The sequence below is a fragment of the Phascolarctos cinereus genome, unplaced genomic scaffold, assembly GCF_003287225.1.
Source record: "Phascolarctos cinereus isolate Bilbo 61053 unplaced genomic scaffold, phaCin_HiC Scaffold_7;HRSCAF=346, whole genome shotgun sequence".
Classification (NCBI taxonomy): Eukaryota; Metazoa; Chordata; class Mammalia; order Diprotodontia; family Phascolarctidae; genus Phascolarctos; species Phascolarctos cinereus.
The window spans coordinates 143,392,120-143,418,696 of NW_027556180.1; the positions used below are offsets into that span (position 1 = coordinate 143,392,120).

Sequence of the window (26,577 nt, forward strand, 5' to 3'; positions counted from 1 at the left end):
TGTTTCCTCACATAGTGGTATTATTGTGCACTCAATGAAAGCAGAAAGAGAGCAAAAATAATCAAAGATTTGGTTGATGTTCAAGGATGAAATGACTTAGGCTAGTCTGTTGAGAATCTATATTTTAACTTGAGTTTAGATGGAAAATAATAGAAGCTAAAAAGGATCCCATAGAATTTTATTCTAAGTTATATTTACCTGCTATCAATGAATTCAGTAATGACAAAATACAGTCAATGCTTTAATAATGAGGAACAAAAAACAAATAATGTAAGCTATTATTAATGCCCATGTCCTTATTAAATATGGTGATTTGCTCACCCTGCTCAATACTCCTGTGGGAGTAGTAGGGATTTGTTTTTGTTAACTTCAGCTAACAACTTCTATACCAGTTACCATTCTCTCATCTAGAGCTTGATGCTTTACAGAGTGCCAAAACAGAATTATTTCCTTTTTCTAACTTAGGGAGTTTTAAAGCTGTTTTAAACTGTGAAAATAAAGGCGAAGATTGGCAGTTTAGGTTCCTTTCTTTTGTTCATTACAAGCTCTGTCATGAGCCTAGATCGCCTTTATATCATCATGGATTTATTTTTACAAGGCTTTCCTTTGAGAACAATGTGCCAGGATTTGAGTGTTTTACACATTTTGTGAAAAATAAATGTAAGATGTAGTGCTCTGACCTTTCATGCAGTCTTCATTTTGATTGGCTAATGGTTACACCCTTTCTCCACAGATCAGTCAGGCTGTAAACAAGGCCAAAAAGGGGAAAAAAAACAAAACTGCCAGTCAATAAAAATGTACTGAATATAAAAAAGGTCAGGCTATTTTAGTGACATAGAACTGGTAAAGCACTGTTATTTTCATGCTTCAAGCAAAAATGACTGTATAATGAACCAAAAATTAATGTTTCTATGGTTATAACTTTAATGAAGTAAAGTTAGAATAATTTCACTTAATTGTTTTCTGACTATACACACTTAAAATGAGAGCCTTTGTTTTCTTTAAAATAATCCATATTTATATTTTTCCAAGAATGTGATTTCTTAGAGTTTCCCTTAAAAAATGCAAGATAAATGTGTATGACACTATAATTTGATATTGCAAACAATCTGTATTTAATTAATGTAGATAATTATTACATAAATATAGATATGTCTATACTCTATTCCAAAGCCCTCTTTATTCTCTACTAATCATACTAAATACCATCTTGAAATAGCAGTTACCATTGCCCTTCTCCCTTCATACTCCTGTAAAAGCAATGTAATACTGTTAAAAGAAGTCATGAAACTGTACTGATAAGATTCTATACAAATTCATGCTCTTAAAGGTCATTTAGATTTTCACAGATGCACAGCCAATCTTTGAATGGTCTTTCACTGACTCTGTTATTCCACTTGCTACCTTCAAAACTTTCTTCTCAACCTACCAAATCCAGTCTCATTCCCTTCCATGTTTATCTAACCACCAATCTTGCTGAAAAGATTGAGGACATACGAAGAAAGCTAACAAGCTCCTCTGCACCATACTTCAGAATCATTGTCATCCCATCCTCACTTCCTTCCACAAAAATGTTCAGGTTTTTAGTAAAGAAAATCAAAATCCTTACTTGTAAGGTAATATTCCTTCCACCTTCTTCCTCTTCCCCTCAAAACTTGCTTATATAGCCTGCAATCTGGCTTCAACATTCACCACTTCACTAAAATTGCTTTTTTAAAAAGTCAGTGAATTCGAATTGTCAAGTCTAACACTACAAAGTCATAAAGGGGTTTTTATTTTAATCTGGGAGACAATATCAATGCTGGTGAAATTACAGATCCTTTTTTTTGGTTTGTTTTCCTATTGTAAAGCAAGCACATTGAGGGCAGGGACTCTTTGGTTCTTTCTTCATATTTCCAAAGCCTAGTACAGTATCTGTTAGGGAGTGGAGGAAGGGAATAAGCATTTATATAGCAACTACTATGTGCCAGGCACATAGTGCTAAGTGCTTTTTATCTCAATCGTCTTTTACGGTTGAGGAAACCAAGGCAAACACGTAGAGGTTAAGTGACTTAATCCAGCGTCACACAGATAGTGTCTGAGGCCAGGTATGAACTTATGTCTTCCTGATCCAAGCCCAGAACTCTATGCACAGTGCCACCTACCTGCAAACATATACTTATGTTAAGCTTTTCAAAGCACTTTATATATTTGTCACAATTGTTCCTATGAGGTTGGTCCTGGTTATTATCCTCATTTTACAAATGAGGAAGCTGGAACTGAGGAAGGTTGTTACTTGCCTCATGACAGTGTTTGAGCTCAGGCTTTCCTGATTCCAGGTCATGTACTCTATTCACCACATAACCTAGCTGCCATTAGTAAATGTTTGTTTAATCCAATGCTTTTTGACTGTTTCCTCCTTGAATTTCTTGTAATATCTAACCCTGGTCATCAAACCTTCCTCCCTGATACTCTTCTCTCTTAATATTTTCAGTATAACTCACACTAGGTTCTTTTTTTATTGCTCTTAATAGTTTGCATTGCCATTTCCTATTGTTCTGTTCCCCATCTTATTGTGGTTATATCTTCAGACTCCTTCCTTGGCCTTCTCTATAATCTATGGCAGGAGTGGGGAACCTGCAGCCTCGAGCCATAGGTGGCCTTCTAGATCCTCAAGTGCAGCCCTTTGACTGAATCCAAACTTCACAACAAATCCCCTTAATAAAAGGATTTGTTTTGTAAAACTTGGACTCAGTCAAAAGGCTGCACTCAAGTAACTAGAGGGCCACGTGTGGCCTCAAGTATTAAGGTTGCCCACCCCTGCACTGTGCCTTGGCAATCCCCTATACTTCCATGACTTCAATAATTACCTCTAGGCATTTGTCTTCCGAATCTATATCTCCAATCTAAATCTATTACGTTACTGCAGCCTGATATTATTGACTTGCTGCTGAAAATCTGCACCTAGATTTCTCACTGAAACCTTAAGCTACATAACACATTTCCCCAAATGAGCTCATCTTCTTCCAGTCACCATGGCATAAAATCTAGGAATAATACTTGTGCCTTTTCTCTCTCTTTCTTCTCTTCATCATCTCCATTCAAACATTTGCCAAGTCCTGCCACATCACGCTAGTGAATGATTTTGAGCTTTGTAACCCCCAGATCTATCTCAGGGCAACTGCTGTCTAATCATGTTTCCATCATGAAAATCAAATTCAAGAATATCTTTAAGTATCCCATAATATTCCCAAGTAAACAGATCACCTGACTCTAATCACAACTAGCTACGTGCCCTTGGATTCGGTATCTGTTCTCTCACTGCTTCATTTTCTTAATCTGAAAAAATGTAGATAATGCATTTTTTATCAACTATTTATTGTATGAGAGGTGTATTTTGTATGCTCTGAAGTAGTATGAACATGTGAGCTGTTATTATTCCTTTTATTTCAAAACCAAATTTTAGATGAATAGGGAACAGATTAAGGAACAAGATGGTTGCACTGTCACATTAAAGTCTTTCTGATCCTTTATTTGATGATTTAGTGAGAAGCACATTACCTTACTCTCCTTTCACTTCCTCTTTCCAGGTTTTCATAGGCTACAGGCAAAAAGTGAAAATAAAGTATCCCGTTGGAAAGGTGAATTTCAGAATTGCATTGAAAATATCGTGTTCATGTTAACATCTGGCATACACAAGGGGGTCATACTGAATGGGTTCAGAATAAGCTCCTTTGGAAGTAAACCTTTATTAGATGAGGAAGCTTCAGGGGAACCGCTCCTAGAATCTGTTCTTAATCGAGCATTTGAGAATGAATTCTGCACAGCTGGCCAAAAAAATTAAATAAAAATCTACCCTACTTGCCAACAGCTAGGCGTTAAGTGAATGTGCAATCTCTCATAGATTTTGCTTGAAAAGAAAAAAGGAACAGGAATATTGACAGTTTTATACATAAAAAAGACTCCATAAACATGGAATAATAGGATCTTAGGATTTAAGGCTCAAAGAGACCTTAGATATCATTTAGGCCCACCTGATCATTTATAGAGTAGGAAATTGAGGGTCAAAGAGAGGTTGTGACTTGTCCAAGGTCACAAAGTTAGTAATAAGCAGAACCAGGATCTAAACCTAGGTCATTTGATCACCTTCTATAGCAAGGTGTCATGGTGTATATGAGATGGAAATATGAGCTGACCCTATGCCCATACAAAGAAAGGGGAAGAAAAGAAAATTGTGCTGCATTGAAATGCACCTGAAACCTCTGTTTGACAGCAATTAAATTGATAGAAGTTACTCAATAATTGAAAAAAAATTAGTAATAAAAAAATAAGCCTGACATCATAATTTTGGATTACCTGACCAAGTACAGAATTGAGAACCTGGCATAACTACTGGTGTAGGTAACCTCCACATGTAAAGCTTACCAGAAATTATGTAATGTAGGTAACGTTGAGACGTATCTATGTATCAGAAAAAGATCCAAGGTATTATTGATTGTTATAGATAATGGTTAAAGAGCCTACTTCTCCAATTCCTTATTGAGATATTCGGAGAGGTTCTCCACAGATTTATGAAGGGTGGGGTAATTTGGCTGCATTTCCTCAAAAGCAGCAAATAGCCATTTTTGTTCCAACAGTTACTTGGGAAGGAGAGTATAACTGTGCCTTGTGGAAGTGGAGTGAGGGAAGTAAGCTATTGGCTAAGAATGTTGGGAGAAATAACTAGAATTTCCTTGCTCACTGCTAGGAAAAAAAAGAAGACACAATCCCCTGAAGCAATTAAGAGACAAAGAGTAACTTTTGTACAATTTGAAAGTTACTTTAGGCTGAATTACTCCAATAAGAACCTTAATTTCTTATTTAACTTTGTGCCTATATACCTAAGTTTAAGAGTTTTTTTTTATATCTGCCAAGTGAAAATGACAGCACAACTTCAGACTACTATCCAATAATGTTAATTTAATTAATATGAGGGGGACATGTAAATGAGTGTTTGCTTCTATTATTTAGAATACAGTCTGGGATGGTATACTTAAAAACAATAACACCTTAGACTTGCTTAATTATAATTGCAAATGATTTTTTTTCAGTTGTACAGTAGACTAGATCTTGAGACCTATTACCTTTGTAGTGCTTTATTATGAATTAGTACCATCTTTCCCTTTGATTCATTATATTTAATTTACTTATGTAATATTAACTCCTTTAAAAGGCAGCTAGGTGGCTCAGAGGATAGAGTGCTGGGCTTGGAATCAGGAAGACTTGAGTTCAAATGTGGCCTCAGATGCTTACTAGCTGTGTAACCCTGGGCAAGTTAATTAACCTCTGTTTGCCTTAATCTACAGGAGAAGGAAATGGCAAACCATTCCAGTATCTTTGCCAAGAAAACCCCAAGTGGTGTCATGAAAAGTCAGACATGACCAAATGACTCACAATGACAACAACAACAATATTGCCTCTGGGCTACATCACTGGCTTGATCTCTTATTTTCCAAAAAAGTCTACTTTCGAACAGCTAGACATTAAATCAACTTACAATCTTTCTTGATGTTTTTCTTAAAAAAAAAAAGCACCGGGAATATTGATGGCTTAATGTAAAAAAGACTCTTTAACCATGGAATATAATGCCAAGGAGATATCTGGAGGTTCAAGAAGCAGTTTGTGGGTAGCTGTACTTAGACCTATAGTTCATCAGTCCCCACCAGTGTGCTTCCTGTGAATAGTTTCATTAGTCAAAATTAGAACTTATAAAAGATGTTTACTAAATTGGCATGATAAAAACCAGCTCATATATTTGAATATATCTTGGATATCAGATTTTTATCAGAGAAAATTCTTATACATTTTTACTCAATACTATTTTTTTTCTAATTTTAGAAAGGATGAAGTGAACTGATGTTGTTACAAAAGCTTTTAATATTTATGTAATCAAAATTGTCCGTTTTAATTTCATTGATTTTCTGTATCATTTATTTGCTTAAGATCTTTTTTTCCAATGATGTAACCTTTCAAATCTAAGTCATGTATCCATTTGAAGCTTATTGTGGTAAATGGTATTTTATGTTGGTATAACCCTAACTTCTTTCAGACTGCTTCCCGGTTTTCTTGGCAGTTTTTTTTTTTCAGTCAGTTTTTACATGAGTTGTAGGGATCTTCAGGTTTATTAGATTCTATGCAACTATTTTTGTGGGGTTTTTTTTAATGTTACGTTCCTAACCTGTTCCTCTAATCAACATTTCTATTTCCATCCAGCACCAAATAATTTTGATTAATACTCTTTTGTGGCATAGTTTGAGATGTGATAATGCTAGACTCTGTTCCTCCCATTTCTCCCCCAATATTTCTTGAGATTAATACTACTTTCCAGATGGATATTTATTATTATTTTTCCTATTTCTTTAATGTATGCTTTCAGTAGTCTCATGCTGCTGAATAAATAAAATACGTAGTATGATAAATTTTATTACAGTGGCAGAGTCAAATGGAATGATGGAGGGGAAAATAAAACTGTTTCTTTAATTTAATAGGTAAAATTTGCCCAGTCACGTCTTGCAAGCATTTAGTCAGTTGGGGAAAACCACTTCATTTACATGGTGGTTTTCAACCAGTTAATAAAATAAAAACCATCTAATATACATCAGTGAACAGGAAAACAGATCTTTATTAAAGATGTCAGGATATCTGCTACATTCAAAGATTTCTGAAATGTACAGATTCTATCATACTAACATATGGACTGAAGAAAGGCACAAAATTAAGGGTTACATGAAGATCATTTAGAATAGACAGGTCTTAACAACTAGGTAATATGTTCTGGACAATGAAACATACACTTTATGGAAAAAATGATAGAAAGTGGGGGGAAAGTAGAAAATAAAGATACTAACATAATTGAAGGAACAAAACAATTTATAAATAGATGTAGCTGATCCGGATACAAAAAAAAATCATGAACAATGAATATGTTTCCAATTATTTAGGTCTGTTATTGTGAAAACCTTTTTAGTAACTCTACTCTATGTGTGTCTTTATAGATTCACTCCCTGATATTACATAATTCTATACTTATTCTGAAGAGATTTTTCATCTCTTCCTACTAGGTTTTCTTGGTGATAGTTAACAGTGACAACAAAAATAGTCATAACAATTAGCATATTTAATTTACTTTAAGGTTTGAAAAGCACTTCATATGTACTAATTCATTTGATCCTCATAAGAATCATCTTTTTACAATAAAATAAAATTGTTTTTATTCTTATTTTTCAATTTTTTCCCAAGAATTTGTTAATATTAAAATTGATTTTTCAACACCTTATGGAATTCATTTGTATGTTCCTCTAATCCTGGATTTTTTTCCCCTTTGGGATTTAATTTAGGCTTTGTTCAGTATCACTTTCTGAGATAGCATTATTTAATCCCTATTTCTCTATTATTCTGATCATTCTATATTTTTATAAATATTCATCTATTTTATTTGTTATCAATTTTAACATACATTTGGAGAAAAGTTTTTAATCATTTCTTTTACTTCATTTCTTGTGAATTCTTTCATTTATTATATTGGTAAAAATGTTTTTTTTTCCTGTCTTTTAAGAGCAGATTAGTTAATGTCTTATCTACTAATTTTGTGCCCTGGTTTTATTTATCAATTTGCTGCTTTTTGCACTTTCGATTTTCCTGAAATCTTTTTTGATTTTCAGTAAGATTTTTGTATTTTTTTGTTTTCATATTCTGTTCTTTGTTTTTAGGTAGTTCCCCAACTCACTGATCTATTTTTTATTTCTTTTGCTGATTAAAATGTTTAGAGTATAAATTTTCCCCTCTCTACTGCTTGGCTGCACTCCAAAATGTTTGAGATTTTTTCATATTGTTGTCATTTTTAGATGAAAAATCTATTTTTTCCATGACTTGTTCTTTAACTCATCACTTCTTTAAGCTAGTCTCTAATTTTGAATGATTTCTTCATAGAAAACTTTACTGTTTTTTCAGTAAATGGATTGTTTAATATTTTGCTTTTAGGCATTTTATTGAGATTTTTTTTCCTTTTTGTTTCTCTTTTGCCTTTGCACACAGTCAATTTTTTGTAGATGCCATAAGAACTGAGAAATATATAAACTCCTTGCTATTCCCATTCAGTAAATGCCAGAAGTCAGACATATCTGACCTTTTAAAATTGCTTTCAGGTCCTTAATTTCTTTCTTGTTTATCTTTTTGGTAGATGCTTATCATTCTGAGAAGAATGCATTGAGTTTTCCAATCTTTATGGTTTTGCTATTTATTTTCCCTTGTAGTTCAACTCACTTTTCCATTATTCTGTTGCATTCATATTATCTATTGGAATTACAGATTCATTTTGATTGCATTTTTAAGCATAGTGTAGTTAAATTTTTAAAGTCATTTTTGCTATTTTTTAAAATTTATAATTGCTTTCTTTTATTTTTAATTTTACCTGAAGCACAATAAGTTCTGTTCTTGAGCTTAATTTCTAAAAAAGGCTGATGCTGAGAGAAGTTACTTACTTCCTTGTCTTCTAGTATGTAGATTTTACTCATGGGAGTTGCAGTTTGAGAATGAAGAATGCTTCTTTTCTTTATCCTCATGTATTTTGCTGACTTCTACCACTGTGTTCCATTCAATTTTATATATGCATTGTATGTAGGCCGTTAATAATATTATGTAATAAGGGATTTTTTAATTTAAATTTTTACTTTTAGCATTCCTACCATTGCTAAATTACACAAAGGATTAAGAACCAGAGCAATTGTAACCTTTGCCAATCACAGTAGACATGATAGTTTCAAAATGGAAGCTGGCAAAAAGTGGAGGATAATAAATAGGTTTGCCTGTCTGCAGCATAATCCACAGGTGAACCTGTAGAGTCCAGAGAAGATATTTCATGAGTTATTCCTAAGTTCAGTGTTTTACCTGCAAAATCGCAGTGCTTTAATAAATTTTGGACTGTATTGCATAAACCAAATGCCACCAGAACACTGACCTTTCAAATTGCTGGAACAACAGGGGCTAAAATCAGAAAACTCAAACTTAAAGCAAATGCTGATAATAAATCCTAAGGAAACTACCTCTTTGTCTGTTCATCTTAATAAAATATGACATATCTGAAAAAGTGGGTTGGGGAGAGTTAGAATATTTAAAGAGGTTTATTCTTTTGGTATAACATCTTTTCAAGTATGATTCTGATATGGGTAGGTTTTAGGTCATAAATAAAGTACATTAATTTATCCCCCCTTGAAACAGAGAAATTGTAGTAAAGAAGCTAAAAAAGGAAGGAATACATGGGAGGGTACATGGAGGCACAATGGAAGCAAGAATGAGATGGGAGGAATTCACATCTAGCAAGAGAGATTATGAGAGTGATTAAAGAGACGAATATAAAAGTTGATGTTATTTTAATTGGGTTGCAAGGCAAATGTTAAAATATTTCATATGCAGCTAGGAATAAAATTTCCATTTTAAATAGTTATGAGCTTTTATAAATTGCGAGTCTGTATTTTTTAAGATTTTGCCTAAAATCTTTCCATAAAGATTTTGCCACCTAGTAGTTTCATCAGAAAGTAAAATATCTATAGAAAGATGTATAGTCTATTCTTAATTATTTATGACTTGAAGAATTTGCTATTATTTTCATGATGAATTCAGCATTGTTTATGATTTCAGATTTCTCCTTTCAAATTCATTGTCAGTATTAAATTTATTTTTTTTTAAAGTTGCCATCAGTGATATTGAATCCCAATACTGCAAGGCATTCAAGGTGTTTACAATCAAATTGATATATGGGTGTATGTATCTATTGATTAATCCTCTCTATACACATATTTATTTCCTCTATATATGTCTATATGGTTGTAATAGGAAGGAGAAAATATTTAAGGGTAAGGACAGGGAAAGGAACTGGTCCTATGATGTCACTGGTATAGAGAATTGCCTGGTAAAGAAACATCCTCTACCAATACAGACTGGCAGTTTTTCTGTGCCTCTACTTTTAGCATAGCAAAGTGCTTGATGCACTTAATAAATGCATGTTGATTATTTGATTATTCATGGCAATTGGATAATTGTTTTAAAAATTATTTAAAGAATGAAAAATTATTTATACTTCAATTTGAAACAGGTACATTGAGGCCCCTAATATATGCAAGGCTCTTTGGTACAGGCAAGAACAATGACAGTCCCTGTCCTCAAGGAGTTTAATACCAAATAGAAAGATAAAGAGCCCACATACTCTAATAAAAAGAAAAGTGAGAGGTCCACAAAAAATAATATAAAATTTAAATGAAGAAAGGCCTTACTTATATCATTTTTTGATAAAGGGAATTTGATTTTTCAATGTGCTGTGATATTTAAATGTTGGAACTTACATTAATAAATTAACCTGGTATTCAGCTAAACAAGCAAGGAAACAAACTAGTAGTTTTGGAGTTACCAAGAACACTAAGTTAAATGATTTGTCCAAGGGTAGGTCCCTATGTATTAGAAGCAGTGCTTGAACCCTCATCTTCTTGGTTTTCAAAGCCAGCTCTCTATCCACTATGCCATACTGATGTGTATTTGTATTATTGTGTAGTTACTATATGATATTATATAGTTTTTTTTAAAAGAAAATATATCTGTTGTGCCTCTGGAGGTTTTTTAAAGGGTGATGAATGATTTTCTTTCTCACAAATAAACATATTACATTTGTGAGCCCTCCCTTGTCATATTTTCTTGTAACTGTTTGGAGAATTATTCTGAGTACAAGATCCTGCCAGCTGGTTAACTGAAAAAAAAAAACAGAATTGAGGCTATTGAGAGATTAATTCACCAGCTGAGGGAAGAAGACTTGTTGGTCCAGAGTCATCAGAAATTCCACCCACTAAACTTATCATCCACGATATAGAAGATCTCTAATTAGCTTCCTGGACCAATTAAACACAAGTAGGAAGCATTAGTCATCAACACTATTTTGAGTTGATCAACTGACTTGAAAAACTGCATAACATGAAGGGAAACTATGCTGTGAGTTTTTTCTTCTCCCATTCATGCTTGCTGCTGTATTATCTTTTACTTGTTTGGTGTGCAGAGAGACAGAATTTCTCAGATTATTTCTGACTGAGCATGTTTACAGAGAGAAACAGAGAGGAGTAGTTTTTTTTTTCTTCTTTTCTTACCTCTATGCCCTCCTTTGAGAAGCTAGTTTGGACTCATCTCCTGTCAATGGTCAACTTACTTAAGGATTTGAGAAAAGTTAACCTAGCCTCCCAGTACTCTTTGAACTTCTGGTCCATACAGATCTAGAGACAATTCTGAGATGGGCTTTGTGAAGTAGGATTATAAAGTAATGAGAAAAAAGTTTTGCACATGGCTGATGGAAATCACTTTGATTAGGACTTGCCTAGTTTTCTATAAAGTAGAACAAATGTCTGATTTTTGAAAAATGAAATTTTGTTTCCTACTTATGAGAATGAACTTAAATTTGATTCTTTGTAAAATTCTTTAAAAATGTAAAAGAATATTAGCTGCAAGGGATATCAAAGGTATTCTTATTCTATGTCTTTAATTTTTAAGATGAGGAATCTGATGTCCCTGGAAACCAAAAGACTTGCCAAAGATCATACCAGTAGTAACTAGTCATGTTCAAAAGTGATCTTATAACTGAGGTCCTCTTAATTTCAAGCAAGTGCAATTTTTAGTACAAAGGGATAGTTTATGGGCATTTGGAAAGGCAATCAAGTGTTACTGAAAACCAGGACGGATTCGACAATAACTGTTAGAATAATCTCATTTCCTTTTTTAAAACATGGTTGTTAGACTGTAAGATAAAGGAGATGCCTCAAACAAGAGAGGCATGAATTTCAGCAAGGAATTTGACAAAATTGACCCTGATACCCTTGTAGACAAGATAGAAAGATGTTCAGTTAGATAATTCAGGAAAATGGTTTTAAGACTTGTTAAGTGGCCATGATGAAGGAATTAAAGGATTGATGGTAACCTGAAGAGACATCTCTAGGTGAATGCCTCAGTATTCTGTCCTGATGCTACATGGACTCTTCAACACCTTTGCCAATGATTCAATTTGAGAAACAGATGAAATTCTTAACATTATTTCAGATGACAGAGTTACATTAGAAAAAAATAACATACTGTATATGTATGTATAGTCCCTATTAAATTTCATTTTATGTTTCCTACTGTTTTTAGAATGTGCATATATATGTGTGTGTGCATATATATACACAGACATGCATACATACATATATTCTAAAAAACAGGAGAAAAATATGAAATAAAATTTAATAGGGGCTATACTTGGATTCAAAAGGGCAATTTCACAAGTTTATGACAGGAAAGACATGGTTAGATAACAAAAGGATATGGAAGTTTGAATGAATTGTTAGTTCAATAAGAGTCTATGGTTTGGTACAACAGCCAAAAAAACTAACATGATCTCAGGCTACATTTATAAAGGATAGTGTCCAGAACAAAATGATAGTCTAACTGTAATCTGCCCAGATCATACTCCAACTGGAGTACTGTATTGATTTCTAGACAGCACTTATAGTAAGAAAAGTGACTAACTGTTGTGAATTCAGAAGGAGGCACTTGCAATGGTGAGGTTATCTAAATAACTGTGTTGATAGAATTGTTGGTGCTTCTCCAGGAGAAGAGAACATTTGGGGATGCACAGGACATGATAGTTCTCTTGAGTATTTGAATGATTGTCTTGAAGAATTCTTTTGCTTAGCTACAAAGGACAGAGCTAGAAATAATGTTGAGAAGTTGTAGAGAGGCTGATTAGTGTTCCATGTGAGGAAAGTTGTTAATTTATAGAGCTGCTCAAATAGGAAACTCGCTACCCTAGTAAAGTGAAGTCCTCTTCATGTACATACACATATAAATATGCATATATGTATGAATATGTGGTGAGTGTGTATGTGTGCATGTACACACAGATATGCATATATACATATACACACAATATGTTGTTTTATTCAGTCAGGATCTTCCTAAACCCAAAAACCCATTGCACACAGGTATGGTCCACCAAAACAAATTTCTTTCTGTATTGACAATGTCCTGTGTGTGTATGTATATATACATATACACATACATATATATGTATGTGTGTATGTATATACATACATATATATGTATATATATGTATGTATATATACATATACATACATATATATGTATATATATATGTATATATACATACATTAATTTATATATGTATAATTCTACCTTCTGAGTTTTTCATCTCTCTCAGGAGATGGGTAGCATGTTGCATTATTCTCTAGAATCCTGATTGGTTATTAGCTGAGAAGAGTTGAGCATAATAATATTCAGATGCCCATACATGTGGTATGAGAAGATACCTCTTCGCCTTACTCTTTGCACATATTTTCAGGCTTGTGTACTTCTTGAGAACAGGGTCTGTCTTCTACTCTTCTTTATATCCTGGTACTTAGCGGAGTGCTTAACATGTAATAAATACTTAATAAATGATTGACTGACATTAAAATAGAGGTTAAACTGTATAAAATGCATTGAATTACCAAGGAAACCAAAAGTTATTGAAAATAAAGATGCTGTTTTTTTTTTAACCCCATGCCAGTTCATAGACCCCTTAAAATCTAGCTGCAGGCCTTTAGGGATTCCTAGAGCTTCCATGAAACCCTAATTATAAACCACTTATCTACCCTGTGCTAAGCAGTGGATCACAATTCAAAGACAAAAGTGAAACAGGTCCTGCTCTCAAGTATCTTATGTTCTGTTGATGAAGACAAGCATGTACATATATAAGGATATGCAAAATAGATTTTAAAAAGTTATTTAAGAGGGTAATAGTAACTGTGGAATCAGTAAAGGCCACATTTATGAAATGGCAATTGGATGAAGTCTTGAAGAAAACCAGGAATTCTAAGAAGAAGATGTGAGAAAAAAGTATCTTCCAGGTAAAGTGGCCAGCCAGCAAGAGAAAAGGCACAGAGGTTGGAAGATGGCAGAATAAAGGCAGGGGTCTGTCTGAGTTCTACCCAGTTCCCTCCAAAAAAACCCAACAACATTAAAATACCTCCTCAAAACAAATTCTAAAGAAGCAAAATAAACAAGTATGTAATGAAACAATTTTCCTACTCAACAACTTAGAAGTTCAGGAATAAATATCTTTCTCACTGGGGATGATAGTGGAATGCACACCACCACTGGTGCACAGGTCACCCTGCACAGCCAGCAGCAAGCCTTTGGGGTGACTGAAGCAGTGGTGACAGTGTCTTCTGGAACTCTCAGACCATAGATTGTTAAGGAGGTCAGATAACTTATTAGAAGGAAATTACAGGGGACCCTTTGCTGACATTGGAAGCATGATTCTGTTACATCTGCCATACAGAATTCCACGTCACAGTCCCTGGGCAAGAAAGAACACTAGTAGGAGCAGGGTTCCTGAACACATTTCCAGTGTAGAAAAGAATGAAGACCAGAACACAGGTGAGAAGAGCAGTCTTCACACCTCCCCTTAGGTCATACCATCTTGGCACATTTCAAAGCTTACAGCACCCCAGAACTAGCTCTGATAACCCAACACAAAAAAAAAACTTGAAGCTTGAGATAGTGCCCTCTCAACCCTTGGAGCAGAGTCCAAATTTAAATAAATTTTAAAAGTCAAAGAAATAGGTTAGAAAAATAAGCAAGCAACAACAAAAAGTAATCTGACCATAGAAAGTTAGTATGGTGACAGAGTAAAACAAAAGCACAAACTCAGAAAACAATGAGATCAAAGTACCTATATGCAAAGACACAAAGAAAAATGTAAATTGGTCTCAGGTCCAAAAGGAATTCCTGGAAACCCAAAAAATAAAAAATAAGATTTTTAAAATCAGAGAGGTAGAGGATAATTACCTTGTATTTGAAAGTCAGATTTCCTATTCAGCTCTGGTCTCTTCATCAGGAATACTTGAAAGTCTTTAATTAAGGATTATACTCAGTTTTGCTGAGTAAATTATTCTTGGTTGTAATCCTACTTTCTTTACCCTCCAGAATATCATATTTCAAGCTCTTTGCTTTCTTAGTGTAGAAGCTATTAAATTCTGAGTTATTCTGACTGTGGCTTCATGATATGAATTGTTTCTTTCTGGTTACTTGAAATATTTCTTCATTAACCTGAGAGCTCTTCAATTTGGCTAAAATATTCCTGGCAGTTTTCATTTTGGATTGTTTTTCAGGAAGTGATCAGCAAAGTTTCCATTTCTGTTTTGCCCTTTGGTTCTAGGATATCAGGGCAGTTTTCCTTGATAATTTTTTAAAAGATGCTGTCTAGTTTTGCTTTGCTTTGTTTTATTTCTGATCGTGGCTTTCAGGTAGTCAAATAATTTTTACATTATCTCTCTTTGATCTATTTTCCAGGTCAGTTGTTTTTCCAATGAGCATACCCCTTTACCCATCAATACCACTAATAGGTCTGTATCCAAAAGATATTTTTTTAAAAAAAATAGAAAAGGACCCACATGTACAAAAATATTTATAGCAGCTGTTTTTGTGGTTGCAAAGAATTGGAAATTGAGGGGATGCCCATCAGTTGAGGAATGGTTGAACAAGTTATAATATATGAGTGTAGTGGAAGACTGGTTGGCTTTATGAAATGACAAGCAGGATGATTGCTGGAAAAAAAAAACTGGGGAGTATTTAAATGAACTGATGCAAAGTGAAGTGAGCAGAACCAGGAGAAGATTATATACAGTAAGAGCAGTATTGTACAATGATCGACTCTAAATGACTAATCTATTTGAGGCTGTACAATGATCTAAGATAGTTCCAAAGGATTGGTGCCGAAAAATGCTATTCATCTCCAAAAAAGGACTGATGGAATCTGAATGCAGACTTAAACATACTTTTTAACAACTTTATTTTCCTTGGACTTTTTATTTTGGTCTGTGTTTTCTTTTACAATATGACTAATATGGAAATATGTTTTGCATGGCTAGATATGTATAATCTGTATCAAAATGCTTCCCTTCTTAATGAGATGAGAGTAAAGAGAGGATAAGGGGAGGAAGAGAGAGGGAAATCTGTAACTCAAAATTTAAAAAAAAAAGATGTAAAAAATTGCTTTTACATGAATTGAAAAAAATGAGGTAACATAAAAAAGAAAAAAGAAACAGTATGGTGATGAGTTTGGCAGGATCATAGAGTGTGTAAAAAGAATAATTCATAATACATTTAGAAAGCTATGTTAGGTTTTGAAGAGCTTTGAATGTCAAAGATAGTAGAATTGATTTTTGATCCTTGAGGTGATAGGGAGTTAATGGAGTTTGAGTTGAGAGTGATATGGTAAGACTTACACTTTAGGATGATCACTATGGTATCTTGATGAAAGTTGAATTTGAGTAAGAGATTTCAGGCTGGAACACCAATTAGGTTAATATTGCCACAGCCCAGGTGAAAGGAAATTAGGCCCTGAATTGTAGTAGCAGTTAGAGGAGTGGAAAGAAAGTGTCTTATGTGAGAGATATTTTGGAGGTAGAATTGATAAAATTTGGTTGTTGATTAGATGGATGGAATGAAAAAATGAGAAATTGAACATTTCAATATAGTGAGAAGTTTGTAAACCTGTATGAATGGAAATCTGCTAATGCCCTTACTAATAGGGAAACAGGTTCGGCGAGCATGGGTGAGTTGGGAATGACATCATTGCAAATAATTCCTAAACTGATGACATAACCGAAGTATTGAAGTTTATTTTTAAAAAATGAAACTCAGGGACATTTACCTTTTTTAGTTCAAAACATTCCGTTCTCAAATCAAACATTTATTTTACCCTTCTTTGATAACAAGGACAGAGCAAATACAGAGATGCATAGGATATCGTTCTTGATACATGACAAGTTAACCATGAATACAAAACAGTATATATTAATTGTCAGATGAGTAGTATAGACAAGCACAAGAAGCATTCAGAAGAAAGAGGGATCAATATGGTGTGGAGAGATTGAGTAAGATTTAAGAGAGGAAGCAGGACTTAAGGTAGCACTTCAAGAATGTATAGGACTAAGGCAGTCAAGGTTGAGGATATATATTTCAAAATTAGTTTCAGTTCTTGCTCTTTTTAAAGCAGATTGCTTTTTCTGACTTAGGTGATGAATAATATTTTACTGTATTTTATTTATTCTGGTAACAAAATTGACTAATTTTTTTCAGAATATGAACAGTTTATTTAGGTTGCTATATGAGAAGATGGATTTCTGGGCACCTTTTAATGAATTCTAGATACCTCCTGCTTAATGAGGGAAAAGATCTTTCAGAATTGGAGACCTTTTAGAATCAATGACCATATAAAAATAACTTTAAAATCTTAAAAGTCACTCAAGAGAATGAGAAAATTTAGATGCCTATAACATTTGGTCACTAAATAGAGTTCAAATACAGATGCCCTAAAAGCTATGGGGAACTCTGAAGATGCTAGCTTTATAATGGGGCATGGCTGTGGGTGGCACTTTTGTTTAGATTTCACTGTAAAAGATACTGGGTTAGGTCTAGTTACTGAACTTATGTCCAGTTACCCAGTTTATTTCATCGGTATCTCAAAAAGCACCATGAGAACTTGAGTAACTATAAGTGATCAGAAGGAACATTATGTTTTATTCAACAATCCAGCAATTACCAATAAAGGTCATGTTGATCATAAGTTCAGAGTCCAAATCAGTCTTAAAATGTGTCATATTGAATTATTCTGCCTGAGGTCAAAAATATATTGCTTATAATAGCCATCCAACAGAATTTCCAAATGTTTTGCTGATATTCAGTGATTTTTTTCAGCATGTCTTTGAAATTGAAAAGGAAGGATAGATGTTAGAGACTGAATCAGTGCTTGAAAAAAAGAGTATAGGCAAAGCACATAGATAAATGAGGAAACGGAGAAATTAGATGAGCTTCCAAACAAGTTTTGAAAATGAAAGTAGAACCTGGGTCTTTTAACACTTCAGTACTCTGCTACATCAATTATACTGTTTCCTCAACCAAGATGAATAAGTGACCTGGTAGAGAAAATGTGTGTGTTTCTGAGGTAGATCATTTCATCAGTTCATTAAATCTCTAAAGCACCGTATTTTATTAGCTTTAACTTTCACAATGGTACATAGTCTTGCCTGAAACAAGCAGTTTAAAAACAGGTAGAATAATGATAATACCAGATGTGTGCCACATTTAGCAAAACCAATACATAAAAATCCAGATGGTTTAATAAATCAATGTGGGGGGAGGGGATGTGTGATTATTTGCTTCAAAAAATTATACTAGTCTTTTAAATAGCAAGATTCACTAGAAGACTTAAAAATAATTACATTTATGGAACCATAAGTCACTTTCAGTGATGGGCCATATTCTACTCTTTCCCTTAATTTCCTACTTCAACGTATTTATTTTCACATTCTGTTCTTATAACTGGAAATCACTTGCCCTATATTCCTGTAGATAGGGATGTGATCAAAGAAAGAGATGAGACACTTTATCCATTCCTCTTAACCTCTCAAACCTCTTCAAAATAGAAATTATAAAAAAGAGATAAAGCAATTTCAGTTGTCTTGATGATCTTAAGACACCAAAAATCTTTTATTTTATTAATTTATTTTGATTTATCAACAATCACTTCGATATGCTTTTGAGTTTAATTTTTTTCTCCACTTCCTCCTCACCACCCTCCCCAAGACAGTGCATAATCTGATATAGGCTATTCGTATACATTCCTATTAAACATATTTTCACATTAGTGATGTTGTAAGTAAGAATTAGAACCAATAGGAGGAACCACCAGAAAGAGGAAACAAAACTCAACACAAGAGAAAAAAAAAATAGCAAATAGTATGCTTCAACCTGCATTCAAAATCCATAGTTATTTCTTTGGATATGGATAGCATTTTCCATCACGAGGCCTCTGGAGATGTCTTAGATCCTTGTATTGCTGGGAAGGGTTAAGTTTATCAATATTAGCCATCACACAGCGTGGCTGTTATTGTGTACAACGTTCTCTGCTCACTTCACTCAGCATCAGACCATACAAGTCTTTTCCAGGTTTTTATGAAGTCATCCTGTTCATCATTTCTTATAGCACAATAGTATTCCATTACATTCATATACCACAATTTGCTCAGCCATTTCCCGATTGATGGGCATCCTCTCAATTTCCAATTCATTGCCACCACAAAAAGAGCTTCTATGAATATTTTTGTACATGTGGGTCCTTTTCCCATTTGTATGATCTCTTTGGGATATAGCTCTAGAAGTGCTATTGCTGAAGACACCAAAAATTTTAATGAGGTAAAAATCCTATGAATTAACTACAGGTAGGACTAATCTTAATCCCTAAAATACTTATTTCATACCCATGACTCTTGTGCCTACCGTGCTCTGGCAAGCTGTACAAGCCTACCATAGGCTTGAAACAACACTCAGCTATGTTCTACCCCACTCTTTGCCAACCCTAAAACCCAAAAACTTGCTCTGACTGGCTTTGTAGTATAGCAGAGTACTGCAATAGCACTTAGCCAGAGAACTGAGGAATAGAGGGAACTGGTGTAGACTAATATTCTTGTAGTGTCACCACACTTAAAAAGGGGGATGAGCATCCAGCTGGGGCAGTCATGCCCTCCACAGAAAAGTCTCTTGGAACAGAGATTGAGGCTGGTGAAATCTCAACTGGCTAGCTTGGTGGGAGTCTCCTGGGAAACTAACTTCAAGAACTTAGAAAGTGAGTCATAGGGGAATTAAAAAAAAAGAAATTACCAAAGATCTCAGGGGGAAATATTATATTAAAGATATTAAGCACAAGTAGGGAAGAAAGGACTTTAATACATTAATTAATACATTAATTGATAATTGATTTAATACATTAGTAAGAAGAGATATATAGTCTCTACATCTGGTAAAAGAGACCAGATATCTACAAATACCCTAAGGATAATGAATCAACACCTGAAGTGGCAAAAAATCATGTGGATTCACAAGACAGCATGATACCATAGCAGGGTATTCCTTAATGGTTTAAGAGAAACAAGAATTGTGAAAGCAATGTTTATCATCCACACAGCAGAATAGAAAAACTCAAATTCATGGTGGCAAACCTTACCAAAGAAACAAAAGAGAGAATAATTGATTAGACATGAAAATTCATAGAAGCAAAGGAAATCATAGAAGAAGTGAAAAGTTCAAGTGCCTTCTATATAAAAGAAAACAAACTTCAGTCTGAAAGATAAAATAAGTGATAACTCAAGAATTATAGGTCTTACAAAAGGATACAAGTCAAACAACAACAACAAACCTTCAACATCTTATTATAAGAAGTAATATAAGAAAATTATATTGAACTTCTGAAAGAGACATTTCTGAATAAGGAACACATTTCCTTCTAGGGTGAGGGGAGGGAGGGAGCAACTCTATTCTGTAGACTCCAAGATGGAGAGAGGAAAAAAGTAGGAAGGAATGAATAGATAACTAGATATAAGGAAGAAATTGAAAGTAATACGTTAAGACAAACTGCAGAAAAAGTAAAAGGAGTAAAATAGGAGAGAACTAAGAAGTGTGAAGAGCAGATGAGACTAGAGTTGCCTTAAAGAAAATAACTGAAGATACAAAGTATTGGTTTTGTAGAGAAAGCAGGCAAAAATCCCAATTAGGTAAAATAAATGGAGACAAATGAAGGAAAATAACAACCTAAATCTTATAACTTTTAAAATGAATGAATTGAACAATCAAATAAAATGAAAAGGTAAAAAATTGGATGAAACAGTAAAATGACATTTTCTGTTGTGCATAAGAATACCCAGAATTAAAATGAGCCTGTAAGGAAATATTTGCCAATAAAAATATGCAATCTTTGTAATCCAGCTCAAATGCTACCTCTTTTCAGGAACTTTCCCCACTCCTAACCCACAAGTGACTTCTTAGACTTTTCAAAATAGTTTGTAATTTGTCTATATATTTTTTTTTCATTTTGCTCTATATTATATTCAGTGGACCATAATTCTCTTATGGATAGAGCCTGTAACTTCCTTAGGGCCTGGGATAGTGCCTTGCACACATTTATTGAATTAAAAATATTATACAAAAATATTTTGTACATGTTAGTACAATATGTAAAGTACTGATGCTAGTCTCCAGAAGGGTGTGGAGTAGGGAAAAATTATCCTGTGGCCAGTGCTTTCTCTTACAAAGATTCAGTGCGTTGTGACTTTGAGGTGGAACTAATATCAAACTTGGCAACACAAGGTAATGATCATTAATACTTGAGTCATTCCAAAGTACACAATTTTGTTTATTTGTTTATAAAATAGGGACTATTTCAAAAATTATTAAATAATTGGAGCTGGGCTGTAGTTATCTCAAAGATCTGCATTGTTATTTTTATCCTTTCCTCCCCCTTCCCTAAATCTGTTTTCAAATGTCTATTACATGGAGAGAATTGTTTATGCTCCTGGAAGAGAGGTAAAGTTAGTTAAGGCATCGCCTTTGCCTTCATGGAATTTACAGTTAATAAGTAGGTTTTTGTGGGGAGTTTTGAAACTCCGGAGTCAGAGGATGTCTCACTTAATACTATTGCAAGCTAGGCTCCTGGTAATTTGACATCCTCCCAACAATCTTTAGAAGAGGATAATTTGTTATTGTCTTACTCTTCATGACTCTATTTGGAGTTTTCTTGGCAAAGGCACAACAGTGGTTTGCTATTTCCTTCTCCATCTCATTTTACAGATAAGAAAACTGAGGCAAACAGGGTTAAGTGGCTTGCTCAGGGTCACACATCTAGTAAGTGTTTGAGGCCAGATATGTACTTGAGAAGATGGGTCTTCCTAATTCTAAGCCCAATACTCTATCTAGTGCACTAACTAGCTGTCCTGAGAATAATTATGTACCTTTAATATATACTTCTATGTGTCTTTAGTGCCTTTAGTAAAAAAAAAAATCCCTTAGAAAAAGGAATATATTTGTCCATTTTTGAGTTACTAACCCTTCTGCCTAGCCTCAAAACATATACTTGAAAAAGTTTATTTCTGAGACCCATTTTTGATCAGAATAATTAATTGAATTTTTTGATATTTTGAATTATAAATCACAGGTATTTTTGTTCCTCTGGTCGCTGTCTCAAAAATGGGTTTGGTTTTGGCACATTTTCTGCCCTGCTAGGGAAAAAAGTAAGATTCAAATATGCAACCATAACATGCCAGAGATTCACATTTGGACAATTTGACTTTATTTCCTTCTATCTTAATTCCTAAAGGAATTCCCAGATGCAGAGACACTTTTGGTCACTTCTTTTCTCACTGTGTTAAAATTGCTTTACTGTCAAAAACAATATTTTCAGAAAGAGTGGATTTTATAGCCAGTGCACTACACCAGTGAAAGCTAGCATATATCTGGTTTGTAATACTTTTAGTTTGCTTTTGAAAGTTCTTATTCAATGCCAGAGTATAACTATTTTTAACAAGACAATCGTACATAAGAAATAATGATGATTGAAGATGATGATTATTATAGCATGGTAAAGTAGACAGAGTACTTGACTTGTAGTCAGTAAAATTTGGGTTCAAATTCTGCCTCAGAACACCTGCTAGCTTTCCGACCTTGGGCAAGTGTTATACACCTCGAGAAAACTTATAAGCCTTATTTTAAGTTATAGGTAGTTGTAATCTGCTTCAATGAAAGGAATACTCACACTGATAAACCATACATTCTTTATATATATATAATGTATATATGTATATATATAATGTATATACACACACATATATATACACATATATACATATATATAATTAATTTTTATCATAATCATTGAAAAAGTCTTGTTTTATGATTTTTTTAGATGAAACAACTGGATACATGTGACTAATTTTTAGTTATAAAAAATAAACCTTATAAGACTTTCCCTTTGTCATTAATATTTTTTTTTATTATTTGTGCCTAGTTGCTCCAGGGCAGATCTACTCCAAAACCTGAGAGATGGGATCTACTCCAAGTGGGCAGTGGTGGACATATAGATGAACAAGTCAGTGGAGACTGTGATGATGAAGACGGTTGTGGGGGTTCAGGAAGTGGAGAAGTAAAACGGGTCCTGAAAATCACAAACTGTAAGTCATTGATTTTAATGCCTTCTTTGAAGAGTCAGTTTGTGAAGTGAAATGAAAGATGTGGCCTTCCTTGAGCTGAAAGGAAATTGTTGTGGTGCATAAAAAGGCAGAGAAATGTGTTGCGATGGCCAGTTGGATCTGTTTGTGGATATTCTGGATGTGTATTCATTTCTCTTTGACTCATTTCTCAGTGATTAATTTTATGAAATGGTTTTGTTGCTTTGGCAATCAGTGGCAATGAGATACGGGAATAATAGGAAATATACATAACATCTTAAAAAGAGACATGGTAGCCAATAATAAAGTGATAAAAAAATTTGAAATCAGAGTAGTTAATCCTTTGCAAATAATAAAACAATTCTATTAGAGTCCATAATGTAGTCATAGGATGAAATAGATGTCATTTTATTCCCTGGTCAGCCCCAGTATAGTGAAGTGAAGAACAGGACAAATATGTGGAATGTTCAAGTATCTGAATTCAAATTCTATGAATTCTTTCTCCAATTATTCTACCAATCTTCTACTTTTGTTTGCTTGCACCAAAATGGAAAATGGTGACATAATGAGTATGTATATTAAGTGAAGCAGTTTTGGGGTATTTGGGCTGCACATGTTAATCACTTAACACTATTACAGATGATTGAACAGTTATACAGTCAGACTTTACCAAATGCATCTTTTTTTTTCCAGTCATTTTCACATATAGCAGTTTCTTTTTATAAGCTGTTGTCATGTGCATTTTTTTTTTAAAGTTTGAATTCACAGGGGACCAAACTGAGTGCACTGAATACAATTGTATGGAAGTTAATGTATCTACAGGAAGAGAGCAGTTCTCTGTCCCTGGCTGATCAGATACTTGTAAAAAGTGCTGAGTTCCATCCGGCATATTTGATATGGTACTCATTAGATTCTAAGAGGAAGTGCTTGTCCACATCATTAGTTCTCCAGGTAAAGTGCAAGATAAGATTCCATACACCTTCTTGTTTCTCTAGGAGAGCCTTTCTAGATTTATTAGTGAAAGGTAAATGATTCAAGTAATGCAAGCCAAACAGCAATGCAGAAAAACAAACAAAAAGCCTAAAAACATTTTTGCTAAGAAATATGTTTTCCTACTAGATTTAATAATGGATACAAAGAATGTAGGAAGCAAAGGGTTTGAAGGTAGCAGTTGCTGGTCACTTAAGCATCATTTTGTGTACCCAAGCAGTAATTTAGTAAAGTTTACCAGTGTGCCAAGAGGATAAATCTACATCCCAAAGTGAGCAATTTGGCCACTGCTATAGAAGAATGAGAAGGAAGAAGAGGTTGATCATCATATCATGTTCAGTGTTCTTAATTTAGCTTGTGGAATTTATTTATCTTACTTATGCATCTTTTCCTGGACCTTTCAAATCAAATAAGTTTATCTCTGGAACCATTCTCCCCTCTAATAGTTTCGAAAATAATTTTATTGATGTTTTATTTGTAAAAAAGGACAAAGGTGAACAATCTGTTAGACTTTTGTGTCTGTAGTTATTTACCCTAATTGTCATATCATTGTTTCTGTCATGTAGACAGAAGACAACTGCTCAGAAGGATACAGAGTATCCTCAGTGGCAATATGGTAAGAATAAGATTCTTAAAAATATTTTTCAAAATGCTATATATTTATAGACATAACTATGGTTCAAATCATCAGCTCTTTACAGGAAGAAAAACATTTTCTTCTTTCCTGGATTTATTTATAAGCTTAAAAACTTTTTATGAATTTGTGGGTATAATTGCTTTGTTTCATGAGAGAAGCAGGGCCTCACATGGATGTTACACTGCTAATGGTTTTCTCATAAAGTCATAACTTGTCATGGTGGCAAGAGTGGAGTTTTACTTCAGAGCCCGGTTCTCAATTACTGTTGAAATGGACAGGTATGGTACAAGCAACCATCCATCAGAAGAAAGAAAAGTTAGTTATATATGGTTTTCAGAACTCCAGACGAACATAAAAAACAATCCACATTTGCTGTAAATGGGCTGCCTATTAGGTTTCTAACATTTTATAGCTGTTACCTTTCAATTTTTAATAAGCGGGCAGGAAACCACTGTGGACAGCCTGCTGAAATGAAGTGGGACAACGAGAGTGGAAAAGTGTGGGTCACATTTCTATTTCTGTACTATGCCATGGTTTAATTCCCCATCTTCATTTATTTTGGGACATTGGTGAAAGAAATGAAGTAGCTCCAAGAGGTCTAAATTACACAAAGATTTTGTTACTAGATACAGTTTTCATATTTTTGTAATGGTATACTGCTATAGCTTTGTAATTTAAAACATATAGCCTGGTTAGCCATCAAGTTTGCCAATGGTGATCTCCATTTACCTTAGTACCTTGCACAGTTCATAAGGTACGTGATTGTACCTTTACTTTTCATAGGCATTTGGAGTGGAGGTGTTTCTAAATCTGCACATCTCACATTTCTTTTGAACTACTACATTTCTGCTCTGCTCATAAAGCACAGTACCTTCTTTGAAGTAGGCATGCCATGATGGCAGTCTATCTCCACTCTAAATGTTCATATGGACTATTTGTGCCTGACCTGTGTTAGAGCCTTCCAAGTTCACAATGGTCTGATTAGGCATATTCGGACTCACTTTACCTTAACTGTGACATAGGGATGTCATTTTGGTTCTCTCTGAGCTTGAAGGACAATTAACACTTTTCATAGGCATTTATAATAGGGGTGTGTGTGTGTGTGTGTGTGTGTGTGTGTGTGTGTGTGTGTAGATTGATTGTCAAAACCAAAATGCCTATGATTAAAAAATATGCAAAAATAAATCATTCCCAATCATATCAATCATATGTATATGAATGTATATCTATATATACATGTGTATATGTGTATCACCCTATATTTACTGAGTACATATAAATATAAAAAGGTAAAAAGTTTTATACTGATAAATACCTGCCATGAAACTTACTTACCATTCATGTTTCTATTTTTATATATTTCATATTACATGCAGGTATACACATAACTCAGTTGGCTAATGCTTTAGCCTACAGACATTTAAGCACTTTTTTGGGGGGTGGACAAGGGTTATCTTTTATCATAGAAATTATTTCACAAATGATATGTCTAAGAGGGCATTCATTAAGCTTTTCTTTAATTATCTATCTGATAGCAACTATGATATGTTTATTTCTGTACTTGACCTGTACAAAATATAACTCTGTTTGCTATTAGAAAGCTATAAAATTCTCTTTGATTTTGATTATTCAGTTGGAAAAAGTTCTAATTGTTACGTGAAGCTATTCTTTCTTTATTGTCTGACAGAAGTTGCCTAACTGAATAATGAAGGATGTACATTTCTTTTTCCTTCATAGATAAGATGAAATTTAGTTTGCTTGTTTAAAAATAAAAGCTATGAAGTATAGTCATTGGTTTTAGAAATGAGTACAGATGCCCACATCTTTGCTTGCCATTATTATATGATATCATTAAAATTTATAATG

The 26,577-nt window shown here is 33.8% G+C and overlaps 1 protein-coding gene across 1 annotated transcript in view; it reads left to right on the forward strand.

Annotated features, from left to right (window-relative positions):
* The window catches only part of GPC5 (glypican 5), a 580,550-nt gene extending 557,413 nt beyond the window's left edge, over positions 1 to 23,137 (forward strand). Inside the window, exon 6 of the mRNA XM_078147665.1 lies at positions 22,925 to 23,137. Within this exon, the coding sequence (XP_078003791.1) occupies positions 22,925 to 23,137 (213 nt within the window). The remainder of the gene's footprint in view (positions 1 to 22,924) is intronic.
* The last annotated feature ends 3,440 nt before the right edge of the window (positions 23,138 to 26,577 follow it).